This window comes from Penicillium antarcticum (genome assembly GCF_028974205.1).
Source record: "Penicillium antarcticum strain IBT 31339 chromosome Unknown utg000009l_segment0_segment0, whole genome shotgun sequence".
In the NCBI taxonomy this organism is placed as follows: domain Eukaryota; kingdom Fungi; phylum Ascomycota; class Eurotiomycetes; order Eurotiales; family Aspergillaceae; genus Penicillium; species Penicillium antarcticum.
Window position 1 is genome coordinate 6,299,122 of NW_026695307.1, and position 15,527 is coordinate 6,314,648.

At 47.4% G+C, this 15,527-nt stretch overlaps 5 protein-coding genes across 5 annotated transcripts; 2 read left to right on the forward strand and 3 right to left on the reverse strand.

Moving 5' to 3' along the window:
• Positions 1 to 4,641: 4,641 nt before the first annotated feature.
• Positions 4,642 to 5,175, reverse strand: N7508_010732 (uncharacterized protein; the record flags this gene model as incomplete). Its single annotated transcript, XM_058468792.1, has 1 exon — positions 4,642 to 5,175. One exon carries the CDS (start codon positions 5,173 to 5,175, stop codon positions 4,642 to 4,644), a length of 534 nt encoding a protein of 177 aa, XP_058316638.1.
• A 1,378-nt stretch (positions 5,176 to 6,553) lies between these two features.
• Positions 6,554 to 7,156, forward strand: N7508_010733 (uncharacterized protein; the record flags this gene model as incomplete). Its single annotated transcript, XM_058468793.1, has 1 exon — positions 6,554 to 7,156. One exon carries the CDS (start codon positions 6,554 to 6,556, stop codon positions 7,154 to 7,156), a length of 603 nt encoding a protein of 200 aa, XP_058316639.1.
• A 297-nt stretch (positions 7,157 to 7,453) lies between these two features.
• N7508_010734 (RTA1 domain-containing protein) lies at positions 7,454 to 8,665 on the reverse strand (the record flags this gene model as incomplete). Its single annotated transcript, XM_058468794.1, has 1 exon — positions 7,454 to 8,665. The coding sequence occupies one exon, from the start codon at positions 8,663 to 8,665 to the stop codon at positions 7,454 to 7,456; it is 1,212 nt and encodes a 403-aa protein (XP_058316640.1).
• A 970-nt stretch (positions 8,666 to 9,635) lies between these two features.
• Positions 9,636 to 13,325, forward strand: N7508_010735 (uncharacterized protein; the record flags this gene model as incomplete). Its single annotated transcript, XM_058468795.1, has 10 exons — positions 9,636 to 9,828; positions 9,890 to 10,114; positions 10,186 to 10,363; positions 10,421 to 10,904; positions 10,958 to 11,120; positions 11,174 to 11,308; positions 11,549 to 11,672; positions 11,737 to 12,627; positions 12,689 to 12,948; positions 13,012 to 13,325. The coding sequence occupies 10 exons, from the start codon at positions 9,636 to 9,638 to the stop codon at positions 13,323 to 13,325; spliced, it is 2,967 nt and encodes a 988-aa protein (XP_058316641.1).
• A 596-nt stretch (positions 13,326 to 13,921) lies between these two features.
• Positions 13,922 to 15,222, reverse strand: N7508_010736 (fatty acid desaturase; the record flags this gene model as incomplete). Its single annotated transcript, XM_058468796.1, has 2 exons — positions 13,922 to 14,245; positions 14,299 to 15,222. 2 exons carry the CDS (start codon positions 15,220 to 15,222, stop codon positions 13,922 to 13,924), a joined length of 1,248 nt encoding a protein of 415 aa, XP_058316642.1.
• Between the last annotated feature and the right edge of the window lie 305 nt (positions 15,223 to 15,527).

The following is a 15,527-nucleotide window of genomic DNA, read 5'->3' on the forward strand; positions in this document are numbered from 1 at the left end:
ATGACCGAGATGGGGGTTAGCGAGGCGTGGTGCTTGATTAGGGCCGGGTGAGAGCAGCACAATCCCCACCCGCAGGAATAGCTGCAGTATCCGGCAGCAATGGCGGATCAGGATTGGGGATCGGGGAACACATCGGTCAAGAAAGGAAAGGCCAGCGCTGCACCGACATGGAGAATATGGGTCTGTTGAGGTGGGGTGCCTCGGATTTGAAATTTTTTGTTTTGTTTAGGATTCGTGTCCAGTACGGGATAGCTACACAGTTGGCAAAAGGAATTGAAGTTGGGCCAAGAGAAATCGGAACACAAAATCACCGCCAGTGGAGGATTGTACTGTGTCTCAGTTGCAGGGAGTCGAAGCGTGCACGAAGGGATGCAGTCGAACTGCCCATTCCTGCCCAACGTCCGGCAACAGCGGCAAATGAGACGCCTGCAGGGAGTGGGGAGACCATGGCTATTCCAGTACCCTCACAACAGACCGAATACTTTTCGTACACAAATTGCCTTCAAATTGCGCCCGGAGTGAGTCAAACGAGGCGAAACGAGTGGATTAATTGTTAGGTGTGGATGACTTGAATGGAGTCGTGGGCCTGTCCCAGGGTGAAAGGTCCACTTTTTCGACACCGACACTTCAGTCGCCCAACCTTTCTGTAACCTCAGTGTAAGGAGACAGTTGGACAGTTGGGTTGGTGATGTAATGCATGGTATTGTACAGAGTAACTGCATCGTGGACATGAATATCATTGAGGAACAGACCGAATTCGAGTTGGTCAGGTGATTGGGCTTGGATCAACACCTCACAAAGGGCGATCATGATCGTCCCAGCCACTTGCAAAATACCACGTCCGTGCAAGGTGTCTCGATTATCTGACGAGTCGCTTGCCTTTAGTCACTATCATTTCTGATCATTTCAACGTATCGAATTGCAGTCGCAAGACTAACGTCCGAGTCCAAAAGAGATGCATGAATGTCCAATCATCGTGCTAACGGAACAACTCGGTGACAATTTCATATGCTGTACTCCCTGATCCCACACTGGGACAACTGATATGTACCCAATTCTATGCAACGGGCCGAGCATCCTTGTTATGTCGCTTCTGGTTGGCGAATGGCTCAACTTGTCGGACTGGTCAATTTGATCGGTGGAAATGATGCTATTCTCGGATGTGGGAATGTGTTGTACGGAGTATGGAGATCAATGATGTCTGTCAGGCGGTATGGTTGCGTTTTTGGAACACTCAGCTGCCTCCTAAGAAAGGATTAGGGATGTGACCGGCTAAGCAATCAATCAGTAGAGCAACGTAATTTCAGAAGCATCTTCTACTCTCTGTATTTGCATTGGAATTATTAAAGGATTGGCACCGAGAATACTACAAACATCGATCGGGGTATAGCTCAAGTGTAGAATCACTCCTAGTCTTGACGAACCGCAAGAAAAGGCACCAGAAGTCAAATGATTCTCCGTGTCATGCAAGCGGTAAAACGCATCCATGATCGCAGCCCCGCGACAATCGCCTCGAACAGGAGATCGGTACCCTCCAGTACATGGACCCCTGAGCTCCGTTAAAACCCCTCTTCCCCTCACAAGAAATGCATCGAAGGCTCATAGAAACGCCGGTGATAAGTCTGTTACTGGCTGCCCTGCTTTGCATGCAGGCTAGTTAATACCTGCATTACTAGTTTCAACAATGACTCCCGTAGTTCTACTGCCTATGGAATGCGTGGCTTCGGAGTGCCACATTCCGAGTCGCAGTGCGTATGATTTCTGTTATGGGCGAATATCTGATGCGCGAGAAATTGCAAAAAGGTACCTTCGTAATTCCATGGAGATTGACAGGGGTCGTGTGTCAAGAACGAATATTTAGATTTTGGGGAATATAGTTGATGGTCAAATCTCGGGGACTGTCGGGACTACCAGTAAGCCGGGTCTCCCCGATATATCATGCAACTGCCCCACGAATCATTCGTGGGGTTGAAGAAGTAAGAACGCTCTCAGACATATGAATCGTGGTCAGTGTTGACCCTCAATTAGGCCACCGGAGTACCAGATATTGATAAAACCATCATCAATGGACTAGTTGGGCATCAGAGAAACTGACCACAGAAGTGATGGGTGCACCAAAATCCAATGCTCGAGTCAAAGCGATCGTCTCACCGATAAGTTATACCAAAGAAACCCCCCCCAGTCGTGGCCAAGAAGCTCGATGAGCCCAATCGGACTTAGCTCTACCTACTCACATGCAGCTCGGTGATTGCAAATTAATACAAATTATCTCCTCTTATCACCTCCCCCGCCTGACTGGGTATCATTGGGCGCTTCTCCAGTGACAGAAAATTCTCGTAGGTGTGCTGCACCTCAAAAGCTGCCTCGGTTGACTGGGTGAGTTAATTGCTCAAATCAACACCGCTATGAATCTCTTCATGTTAACAGAGAGCTGGATAAAGACTTAGGTTCCGCTATTTCAGCATCTGGAGCATTTAGCAAGCTCGGACGTGAATCACCATAAATAATGAAGCATGGCTCCGCTATGACCAGCTTGAAAACATGGCGAAGCCGCACCTATCTCCGATCATGCTGAAAGTCCAAGGACAAACCGATCAAGTTTATGTGCCCGAAAGGGATCTTAGGATCACCGCCCTCAAACTGAGCATAGGGGCATCTTGCTCTAAATTCATATCTTTGTCGCCGATGAAGTAGGCCAGGGGAGATACATGTACTCTCCATCCTCGCTCAAATGTAGCAGTTTAGTGTGAGATCACGCTTACCTCAAATCCACAGACAAGTGCTCAATGCGATGGAGAATATCAATTCTCATCATTGAATACAAACGGATGAAGACCAACAGCCTCAGTAGTCTTGGCTCTTCCCCTGACGGCTCCGACCTAGGCAGCTCAATAATTACTCTCTACAGCATTTTCTTGCCCTCGACCACTAGAGACAATCACTGAGAAGCTAAAGCAACAATGTAATGAGTCAAGGGATGTACCTTTGACCTCATCAGACCTGGTTTCCATTTTCTTGTCTTTGAGTTTCTAGTACTCGGTCATGAGTTCTGCAAGAGGTGGAAGAGAACTAAATTAAGAGTAGATGAACAGAGAGAAGATGAAAGAAGATATTTAAGACACCGCTATTTCTACAGGATGCTAATTAAAAATTGGAAGCTTGCTGTTCACAGACTTATCATAGTAGGCTTCCCCTCTAGAACAGGTCGAACATGGCGTAGCCTTGAGTGAGTTCTGTAAATAGGTTATAGCCTTGAATAGAAGTAGAAAGTTGCCCTCATGGCACCGGTCAATGATGGCGGCGTCTCCAATAGCATCATTTTCTGCGTGTTGAAAAAAGAAAGGCCATAATGCCATGTGAGAAGCTATACGGCTGAGTACGAGATAATTTAATTCTGGAAATCCAATTGGAAGTATTCGTCCATAAGTTATTTATAGTAGATAGGTACCTCGAGTAGGGCTTATGGCCCTATTGTGCACTTGTCATGATCAGCGCATTGAATCAGTATTTAATGCCTAGGGTGTCAGCACCCGAGGCCTCATTCTCAACACTGCGATCCATGCGATCCATGTTTTTTAAATGTAGTCAATTTCCCCCAACACTACTTATTTAGTCTATTTCAATTCTGTCCTCGCTGCGGTTGCCAATATTGACTGTAGACGCAGATATATCATAACCCAGAACTCTATTCTTCTTCCCAATTCAAGCCTTCTTTAAGCAGAAAATCGTATATACACTCCCAGACATGCAGGGTAAAAGCCATAGATACTGTAATACTCAGGGAATTTTCTTGCAAACTCGTCTTAGCCGTCTTGGGGATCTCCCCTCTGGATCATTTCGCGCCGAATATACAGACAAGTGGAACGAGCACATTGCTGTTTGTTGCTTCTAAAGTTATAAATGCGGATAAACTAATGAGAAATGTGCTTAGGACTAAATGAAAACTAGTCTCACATTGCCTCTATATGTGACGGCATTTCTATTGTGCGATTTTTCTTTGCCAATAAGAAAGGTACGACACCAATTGACCTATCTAAAATTGATTGCCCCAGTAAAGGATTCATCCTCGGTGTCCATGTCTGTCGGTGCATATAAGTTAATTATAATTTTTGCTTGTCTATTATAGTCCAAATGTAGGCCACAAGGAGACTGGACCAAAGCATGCTTGTTTATCAATTCGAAAACGTATTTGTCAACCCCATGCAAACTATGATTTGAGACTGATCGTATTTGATTGACTGGTGACCAGGTGGAATGTCGAACTCCACAAACAGGCTGTATTACTTGCCGATGATCGACATTCCCATTCCATGAAAAGAAGCCAATGAAGAGAACGAAGTTTCTCTATTTCGAACAAGTTCACTCCAGCATGAGATCCCTCAGCAGATATACAAGCCGCGACATTGAGCCTCCCCAAGGGAGTGCATCCGAGACTCGTGTTGCTTTCATCATGTCACTTGTGCGGAGGAGGTCCCCTATTACATTTCTGAAGACGGATATGACACGGTCAAGCCAGACCTCAATAATTCTATCAGACCAAGAGAATCCCACTTCCAGACGACCATCTCCCCCAACAACTAATGTAACCGACACATTAGCTCCAAGTTTAATGCTCCCGTTCCGGAAATGAACGTTCCCAACTCACCAACATAGCTGCTCTTGGGAATCGGACTGCTTGTGATCCCGAAAATCTCCCATGTTAGACACCAACAAGTTAATATCTTCAGCCTCTCCCGCCGAGTCTCTTATATCAGCCTTGTTGTGACTTTTTCTGCCTCGAGCAGAATCCATCTTAACTTTGCTTTTCTTTCGAGCAAGCTCTGCCTTGGTACCTGAGTGTATATGCTGAGCCTCGCACCAAACAGAAGCTGTCGTGATCTCCTGCCTTGTATGGATTTCACGATGTGCAAAGCCGGGCATGTTGTTGGACTCTGCGATAGTCCCGCCAAAGGATTGGAACTCTTGGGGTGACATGCGGCCCTCGGCATGGAGAATGGTAATTTCCGAGGGCAAGTTGGCAAACAATGACGCCACGAGAGCTGCTTGTATGATCCCGGTAAGACTTGTCTTACTGGAGGAGGAAACGTCTAGAAGACGGGTGGTTTCCTCCGCTCCAAATGTTAAAGTTTTGAGCCGAGCTTGACTTGTGAGGGCTCCGGTGTGCGATTTTGACATCTTAGACAAAGATTGTATTGAGCTTAGATGACTGTGGTGCTTCGGTTGCTGATTCGATGGGTTTACCTCGTTGGTAAGTGACAATGCAGCCAAGAATGATCGATGAAAGGCCAATCCCTCACAAAACCATTCTTTGAAATGCTCATGCACCACAAAACAAACAATCATGTCGGACAAAGTGTCTTCGCTAGATGTATGTGCAATAAGCAGCCGCCAACCTTGGTCATAGGACTGCTGAAGCCCCAGGCTCTGTTGTTGCTCTAGCAGCGCGTCCACCTCTTCATCTCGACCATGCTGCAGATGAACAAAATGTATTCTGCTTTTCAGGATTGGTCCCAGGGTTCGATACTGTAACGAAACTCGAGATACAGTCTCGTAGATCATACGGTCCAGTCTTTTGAGCGGAAAACTCGCAGAATAGTGATAGTGAACGGCGGTGACGACATTGCCAGAATAGTTGAGCGGATTAGGGGCTGTGCCTTCAGCTGAGCTCAGTGGATTAGAATCCTCATGATGAGATCAGATACAGTCAGACTACTCACCTCGTCGGCGCTTTCCATTGCGTGGACACCAAAGAATGACGGTCACCAGGTGCAACCCAGTTACCAATTGCAACCTTGGCAGCAAGCCCAAGTCGTCAAGATTTCCCTAGACGGGAGTTTATTGGAGTACATGAAACTTCTGCGCCACTGGCTGGCTCTACTTCTCGCACGCACCAGGGAACATGTCGGGCAACAAATATTCAGATGTCGTTTAGACAAGTCAATACATTCGATACAAATATTACATACCAGTGTTTTTTAAAAGATACAAGTACAGTGGTATGTAATAATGTAACATACACACATCGAAATCTTACTAGCTGTATCACCCTCACCAGAACCAAAAAAAACACTCTACAAATTACCAGTATTGCAATGTTGCAACCCGTGAGGTTGTCCGGTTTAATAAGCCAGGCGCCTACCTAACCCAAACCCCTCCAACTGTTTTGTAGTTGCTTGTGATCTAGCAATTCTCCTAGTTTCAGCTCCTGAGTTGGTGAAATCCCAATGTCCGTCTTGAGCACGCTTGGAGTGGACGATGGCTATACGCAGTATGCTATCCTCGCTGCCGGGATTTTTATTCATCAATTTGAAATCACTTCCTTTTGTGTGGCATGTAAGTAGGAGCAGGGCTCTCTAGTTTGTTTTCATTGGCTAATACGTACTTCTATGTATGTTTAGTTGCGAGTGATCAAAGGTCTCTTCACCCAATTCCTAGGAACTCGACTCCTTGCCCGCCAAATTGACACCAATGGAGTACTCCTCGAAGATCGATCTGGGGGTATACCTCTCATCTTCTCCTACATGGTGACCTCGCATCAGAACGCTCTCATGGAATGCGACTACAACTGCACAAGTCAAACAGTACGTTCTTCTCCGGCATGGACATCAATCGCGCCCAACTTCTCTTGAACTTGTTTCCTCGTCTTCCACGCTGGGCACCTGAGATCGGGACAGATATACCGGATGCCAAGAAGGTTGAAAGAATTGCCAGCGTTGCACTTGGTGGCACATCCTGTGTCTTCAAGCGAGAAATTAAACCCCTTCAGCGATACGAAATCTGGTCACGGGTCTTATCTTGGGACGCTAAATGGCTTGTGCTGGTTACCTACTTTGTCAAAGCAGGAACGCATAAGCGTGTGATGCGGAGCTTGCGAACGGGAGAAGAAAACCAGGACGGATCAGAAGCTCAGAAGGCGATCCTTGCCGTGGGTGTGAATGTGTTCAAGGATGGCCGGCGGACGGCCCCTCCCCAGGAGGGTTTGAAGCATATGGGTCTGTATCCTTCCATCACCACGGAAGGAGACGGCCACGGTATCTATTCCAGCTTGAGACAACCAGGGTCAGATGTGGTTGGGTTCTTCGGTTCATTGGATTCGCTGCCCTCCCAATTTGCCGATGCAAGTTCATCGATCCTGGGACACTACAGTGATTTATAGGAGGTATAATTAGAGTTCTGAGTTTATAGATGGATATCTCTTGGCGCGGTTTTGCTTTGTCAAAATTCGATTTGGATGTGATAGAATAATTGCTGGCTCAATGTCTCAAGTTCATGAGATCTCTAAATAGTCTGAAAGCGACTTCTCCCGAACGCCTCTTCTCCGTGTTTATTCCCAAAGGCGTATATGTCCGAGAAGACAAAGTGAAGAAAAAGACAAAAATATGTACAACCAAAAAGTGGGAATCATGGGAAAGAAAGAAACAAGAAAACTCGTGATAACGGACCAACGGCTATATCAGCGACCGGAAGAATATCTCGTGTCCCTGTAAGGCGACGAGTCGCGCTGGTGTAGTGGAACATCATCTCCATAGATGTCGTTATCGGGCAGCCTCTGCATATCCTTCTTCCCCTTGCCGCGCTTCCGGCAGGTTCGACAGCAACAGCCTCCACAGCAGCCGCAGCCGTTACAGCACAGAAGTCTCCCGATGCCACTGGAAGGCATCTTTGCATCTGGGCCCTGCAACACAGCACCAGGTGGCGCAAAGTTCCAGACAAGGATAGCGAAGGCCATAGGAATGCCGTCAAACACATACATGTACCATTCATGGTAAGGGATGGGATTATTTTCCCCATACCCGGATGAGAACTCAACCAAGCGATAGAAGATACGGACAGTAATAAACAGCAGACTGGCATAGAGAACGTAAAGAAGCTTCCGCCAGTTCTGCTTCTCGCCGAACAATCTACCAGCTCGATCGAGCTTCAGCATCAATCGATGGAATTGGAAGGCTAGCACCAAAAAGCAGAGGATGAAAAATTGTTGAATGCCGATACCAGCCATGTAGACGTGAATGCCGTTCATTTGCTGCTCCGATGTACCGGTGGCCATAAATCCTCCAATCATTTGGATAATGAAGGAGCCAAAGTCGAGGAAAACAAAGATCTTGGCCAGCAAGGAAGGTTTGAAAATGCCGATGCGACGCTCGGGGACGAAGAAATTGATCATCCGAGCCAAAACAATATAGTCAAAGGCATTGACCCATAATGGGGCCAAAAGGATGAACATCTGTGTGACGGTCGCGATGGTATTATCTTGTTGTTTGCGAGTGCTCAAGGCGCGGGTTCCATAGCCCACAGTCTCCCATGCGGCTCCCATGAGCACCACCCAGACAAAGCCCGCTTTGTAAATGGTTGCTTGCACGAAATGTGTCACTAGGATGAGCCCAAAAATCACGGTGGCGGCGATCGCAGCTTTGAAAGACGGGTAATATAGATATAAGGCGTTACACTCTGATGGCGGCACATAGCCATTTTTGTCGGGCGCTATAGTCGGCGTACATGTGTCGGAAGGTAGATCCAGACTCAATGTCAATTGGAACTCCGTTGCTGTCGTGGTTGTCGCTGTAGTGGCCTCCGCGTTTGTCGCCGACGTAGTTGTGGCCGCATCACGTCGGGCTACTCCAGCCTGAGGAACAGCTGTTTGGACTGGAGTTGCCCGGGCCATCATGGCCGACAGTAGCGGCAAAAACAATAATAAGAATCTCATTGTCGCAAAAGTGGTGCAATTGGAATAGAAAAGGAATGTATCCGGTCACACGAAAGTAAGAATGTAAAAGATGAAGAGTGTACTAAAAAGGAAGGATAGAAACAAAATACAGGCGATCGAGTTAGTTTAAATCAAAGTCTGACGCCTACTCAACATCCCTGCTATTGTGGTTGCCTGTATGAGAGGTGTAGCGACATATTAAAATTTGTTAAAAATAGCAAAAAGAGGCTAGATGAAACATATGTGTACAGTCTCTCTCAGTCGACAGACGAGCTAACTCAGTTAGGTATTCGCGCCAATACACCAAATACGGGCTTGCTTACGCCCAATCCACTCGTGGTGCGAGGAATAATACGCTATAGCTGCAAGTGAACTAAAAAACTGCTCACCCGCCCACTTTATTTGTTCAACAAAGCAAAGGAAAAGAAGGCAGCAACAATGTGTGATATTGCTGTGCAGGACGTCTTCGGTCCTACAGTTGACTCCAGTTGCCGAAATGGCTTTGATTACACTCTGCTGTTTGAAGAGTCATTCTTTAACATTCTTCCTTGTTCGCTGTTCCTGTTATGTCTGCCTCTGCAGCTGTATCGGAGTCGCACCCCTCCACTAACCCACCGGGGGCTTCTGTTCCCTGGGAAACTGGTATACCAACCTCCCCTGTCTGATCGTGCAGAACTGACTGGCATCTAGATTGCACATGTGTTATCGATCTGCGTAAAGATTACGCTATTGGTACTGGTGCTTCTTCCCCAGCTGCAGATCCCTAGAACACGGATCACAGTGGCAGCAGTGGCCCTAGATGCTGTTACTGCACTGTTGATGATTAGTGTATCCTATAGCCAGCATTACCACAGCCAAGAGCCAGCATAAGACGTTTCGTCTGATTACCATGCTTCGCGGTAGCATTGTCCCGCTCGTATATCGACACACAATGCGCTTGGATGCTGGTGTAGCACGGGACTCTGCTGCATTAACATTGATGAGCGTAGATGTTGAGCGTATCGGCTCTGGTCTGCAATATGTTCACGAAGTTTGGGCTAGTCCTATTGATATTGGTCTAGCCCTATGGTTGCTAGAGCGGCAGTTGGGTCTTGCCGTTGTTGCATTTGCATCTGTGTTCCTTTGTAAGCTAGCTGGGTGGCTTAAGCCAATCGAATGATGTTTACTGACAGCAAATACTTTTAGTCTGCACCATTGTCGGGCTTGGGGTAGCCAGTACCATGGGTGGACGACAGCAAAGGTGGCTCCAGGCTATTCAAAACCGCGTGCAGTCCACATCAGAGATGCTGAAAAACATGAAGGAGGTGAGACTAGGCGGATTGCAGACTCTGATGGCTGACAAGCTTCGGGGACTACGGACGGTAGAGGTTTCACAGTCAACGCCATTCAAACGAGCGTTGACTTTTGATAGTAACTTTGTGTCAGTGACCTGAAATCAAACATCACCATCTCTCCGAGGGCGACTTACTGACGATTAATAGCCTATACCACTACATCTACCGGCCCGCTCCTTGCCTTTACCATGTACAGTCTGTTGGCCAAAAGAAATGGCGCCGCAATGCTCAACTATGATAAGGCTTATACCGCTCTGTCACTTTTCGCTCTCTTACAGGCGCCTATGGCCTTGATACTGGATGCCATTGCAGGATTAGTATCTGCGTTGGGTGTCCTGGCTTGAATTGGCGAGTATTTGTCGAAACCTACGGGGACTTATAGTGAGACGTGTCGCCTTTCCCATGCTCCGGTCTCTCAGGTAGTCGAGTACCCAGTTCTTGACGAGAAGAGATCCCCGACCATGATTGTGGCACAGGGATACACCGCTGGATGGGAGCCCAAAGGACCCATGGTGATCAAGAACCTCAGCTTTAAGATCCGGCCTTCAAGTATCAACTTTGTGGTTGGCCCAGTTGCGTGTGGCAAGACAACATTGCTACTGGCCATACTCGGCGAAGTAAACCACCATGAAGGTCACCTGGAGGTGGCAGTCCCTCTGGTAGGCTACTGCAGCCAAACGCCATGGATAACCAATGGTACCATCCAAACGAAAATTCTGGGTACTAGTCTTTATGACCAACGGTGGTATGACAAAGTTGTCGAGATGTGTTTACTCAAAGACGACATCTCCAGTTTCCCCCGTGGGCATCAAGAATGGGTTGGAAACAGTGGCATGACTTTGAGCGGCGGCCAAAAGGCTCGATTGGTATGCAGCAGCCCCCAATTTGGGTACTATAAGCTCACTGAACTTTATCACAGGCCATTGCACGTGCTATCTACGCCAAGGAAAAGGTTCTTCTCCTCGATGATGTATTCAGCGGGCTGGATGGAAAGACAGAAGAAAGCTTGTTCCACAACTTGTTCGGCCCAGATGGGCTTTTGAAGGAGGGAGAGGTCACCGTCATCTTGGCCACCCATGCGGGTTAGTAGAGCTTGAAAGCTGAATTGACATGTACGAAATACTGACATCGACAGTCCAACGTCTCGTTTATGCGGACAATGTCGTTATTCTGGACTCAGAAGGGCACATTGCAGACGAGGGCACTACCAGTGAGGTAATTGCGACTGCGAAAGAAATGGCGTTTCGTCCATCGGCAGGGAAGAAAAGTGGTGAGCCGTCCGACAAAGTTGAAGATCTTACAAGGAATTTTTCCCGCCGAAGAAGCACCTAAGGGTGTGGATCGCCGGACTGGCAATACGGCAGTCTACAAATACTATATTCAGATTGTTCATCCCTTTAGCGCAGCGATATTTTTCCTTGCATGCTCTATTTTTGTCGTGGGACTAATACTGCCCCGTGAGTATCATCTATCTCAGTATTATTGTTGTACTAACAGGTCTCACATACAGAATTCCTGGTCAAATGGTGGCTGGCACGAAGTGATGAGTACACTGTTTCCCACATGGGGCAGTATCTCGGCGCATACGCGGGCCTATCCGCAATTGCAATCCTTGCGCTTCCTTTTGCAGTCTGGTATGCAGCAATTTTTATTTTATCATTGCTATTGTAAGATTGGATCTTCTGATTTGTATTATAGGCACCTTACTGAGCGAATGTTGCCCCGGGCCTCAATGCAATTCCATGCGTCTCTCCTAACCACCGTTCTTCATGCGCCATTGCAGTTCTTCTCGACAACTGATGTTGGCACAACTCTCAATCGCTTTGCTCAGGATCTCCAGTTGTCTGATATGGAACTACCACTGGCACTATTCAACAATTCAGTGGAATTGCTACTCTGTACAGCCCAGTTGATCATCATTGCAGTCTCTTCCAAATGGATTGGCATTGCCCTGCCGGCACTAATGGCAGTATTCTATCTGATTCAGAAATTTTATCTTCGAACCGCCCGGCAGCTTCGACTTCTGGATATCGAAGCCAAAGCACCTCTGTTTTCCACTTTTCTCGAGCTGATTGCTGGCCTTACAACCATCCGAGCATTTGGTTGGCAGACTGACTTTGATAATCGTAATCGCGAGGTGTTCGATCGCTCCCAAAACCCGTTCTACTTGCTTTACTGTGTACAGCGCTGGTTGAACCTCGTTCTTGATTTGGTGGTTGCAGCAGTGGCTATCATGGTTGTGACTATTGGTGTGCAAACCCAGGGACAAGTTGATGCCGGTTTCATGGGAATTGCTCTTGTGAACATCGTGCAATTGAGTATCAGTATCAAAGCATTCCTTTCGAACTGGACCCAGCTGGAAATCTCCATTGGTGCGGTCTCTCGCGTTCGAGCATTTGTTTTGGATGCACCATCATCAGGTTCAGATGAGGCAGGAGGTGATCTTCCTGTAGGGTGGCCCCAGAGGGGGCAGATCGAATTCCAGAATGTGACTGCGCAATATGAAGGCTCCTCCCAGCAAGTGATTCGAAATCTTAACCTGTTGATTGCACCAGGGGAGAAGGTTGCTCTTTGTGGACCGAGTGGAAGGTGAATACAGTATTTGATTTCTTGAGAAGTGTATTTGGCTAATTCATTGCGTGTCTTACAGTGGCAAATCATCCATTGCTTCCAGTCTCTTCCGTCTTCTCACACCTAGCGAGGGCACAATTACCATTGACAATGTCGACATCTCTACGGTAGCTCGCGACGCACTATACACTCGCTTAATATGCGTGACAAAATCACCTCATCTAATTTCTGGCTCGATCCGAGAGAATGTTGACCCTTTTAAAGCAACAAGGGATGATCAAACAATCGAACTGGCACTTAAGGAGGTGCATCTTTGGGACACAGTAGTCTCCCGAGGCGGTATCCATGCCCAACTCTCGGAAGGCCTCTTCAGTGTCGGGTAGCAGCAATTATTGTGTCTAGCCCGCGCCATGATTCGTCCAGGCTCAGTGGTGGTGTTGGACGAAGTCACAGCCACGGTGGATCGGGAAACTGACCGCCAGATGCAGGAAATTATTCGCCGTCACTTTGCATCTCGAACAGTGATTACGATTGCGCATCGCATTTCCACCATTCTGGATGCAGATCGCGTCGCCGTGGTCTCTGACGGAGTCATTATTGAGTTGGACCCCCCAGCGGAACTATTGGCTCGTGAGCCTCGCAGTCTGTTCCGTGACCTCTTCGAGGCTACGACGGCATCCAACCAATCTTGTGAGACACTGCTCGAGGTGCAGTAGCTGTTTTGATTGGCCATACCCGCTTTCTATGCAGCTCCGTCGGTTGCGCGTTTCCATTTGTCACGGAAAATGGCCATGCATGTTGCCTAGATCAAGAGGTATCCTTCAGATCTTAATATGATATATTAATGGCCAACAAAACAAGAAGAAATATAGACGATGGCACCATTGCAACGTCAATTAAGCCAATAAAGGGATGTCAGCACTAAGGTTGGCGCCACTTACCACTACTGCAGGTAAACAAGGATCTCCGGACTGCCCCTGATGATCAAACCCCGGTATTGTGTATGGTACAGTTACTCCTAGTATTACGTACTATATACTCCGTATAGAGCAGGGGGACTTTGTATGCTACGGAAAAACATCCAAAAAGACTGATTTGGTCAAATTACACAGTAATACTGCGACATACCCCGTAAGGAATCCACAGGGTTACTTACTTGTTACCATTCTTACCATGTGCGTATACACCAATGCAACTCTGACTGTATTTAAAACACCAACGAAGGCATACAATACAGTTGCCTACGCTAATGACCGCATACTCCGAAACAAAGAACCATCTACTCCACCCCGGTCCGATCCACTGCTAAGCCTCATCGCTTTTTCAAACTGTGTTTCTCCAAGTACGCATTGGGCAAGCGTCGGGTCCGGCTCCGTAACATATCTGCTCGCTGTTCTAGGCTCATCTTTCTTTGTTCCGGACCAATAGGGACCATGCACCTGGCCAGGTGCAAATAGTCCTTTTGTAGCAATTTCACGGTCAGCATCATGTAATCCACATTTCGAAAGACCAGCGCCCGTTCGTCCGAATAGCGTTCTTGGTCCCGCAGGAGCGCTAGTGGATGTTCCCTCCAATGGCGACGAGGATGGAGATGGTGAGAGGTGTGGTATCCGTCGTTGAAGCAGAATCGATTACTCTGGAAAGGGGTCAGTAAGGCCATGTTGTCTGAAGTTGGTGGTGTGGACATACAGCTACATCGATCAAGGTCACACTAGATCGGAAATCGGATGATGGATCGCTGGGATCCACAAATGCGTGCTGGCCCCAATTTCCAGCCATCAGTCCCGCACGAAGTGTCAGGAGTGGTAAAACAAAGACGCAAAATGTGGCCTGCGCATGGCAATGCTTATACAAGAAAGCAATGGCGATGTAATTGCTGAATTCCCAGAAAGCAGTCCTGAAGGCAGTGGAGTATTGCCCCTTCCCTAAGAAATACAGAGGAAGATCCAGCCAAATGAGAAAGAAAAAGCGACCAACATAACGCGCAAAGTCGACGATCGAGTCTCGATCATACCACATGGTTGAGTTGAGATCTCGGGGTCCGTTGCCTTCAACATGGTGCATCTTCACATGGTGATAATAGTACGAATTCCATGTGTGGCCCACGAAGGGATCGACAACATATGGAAAGAGCGTGTCGATCAAACGATATTTAGGAGCCAAGACGCCTTTCATATGGACATATTGATGTTTCATGAGTGTATAGCTGCCAGCATACCAGACGTGCACTATCCAGTGAAGGAGGCCATGGATCCAGGTAAAGTTGTAGAAGAGATATAGCGCACTGGGAACCGAGGTTGTCAAGTAAAGTAGAAGATGTGTGATCATCACAACATCGGCTGGAAAACGTGCGACCCCTTGAGCCCAGCGGATATATGGCTCCAAAAGGTACTGTCGGATGGAACGAGGCAGCTTCCGCCGGAGGAGGTTTGTCTCCCAGAATTGAAAGACCGTTGGATCAAAGCCTGGGTCTGTGACATCGTTCAGAGCCTTCAGCTTCTTGATGGCGTCTTTGCTGTTGCTGTGCTCCTGAGGGCGATTATTTTGCCTGAGTAGCTCTTTTGCCACCAAAAGATCCGGTGTAGTCAATTGAGGATCCAGGGGGAGATCCATGGTCAGACGTAGGCAATTGGGGAGACGATGAAGATCTTTCTGATAGATTCTTCATTCCATACTGCCCGAGACTATATATACCCAGAGACATAGTGTATCGAACTGTGTCGATCTAGGTAATAAAGAGCACTAGATCGAGAACTCTTTAGGCAGTCAACTTTTAGCGATGTTGTACACTACACGGTCCAAAATTAGACTTATTGTTGTAGGTAGATATGTTTCAGGTCAATCTTAGCTTTTATGCCGCAGGTCAAACTTTGGGACTGGAACTCTGAGGCCTGATATTGAACTCACCACGAAAGATG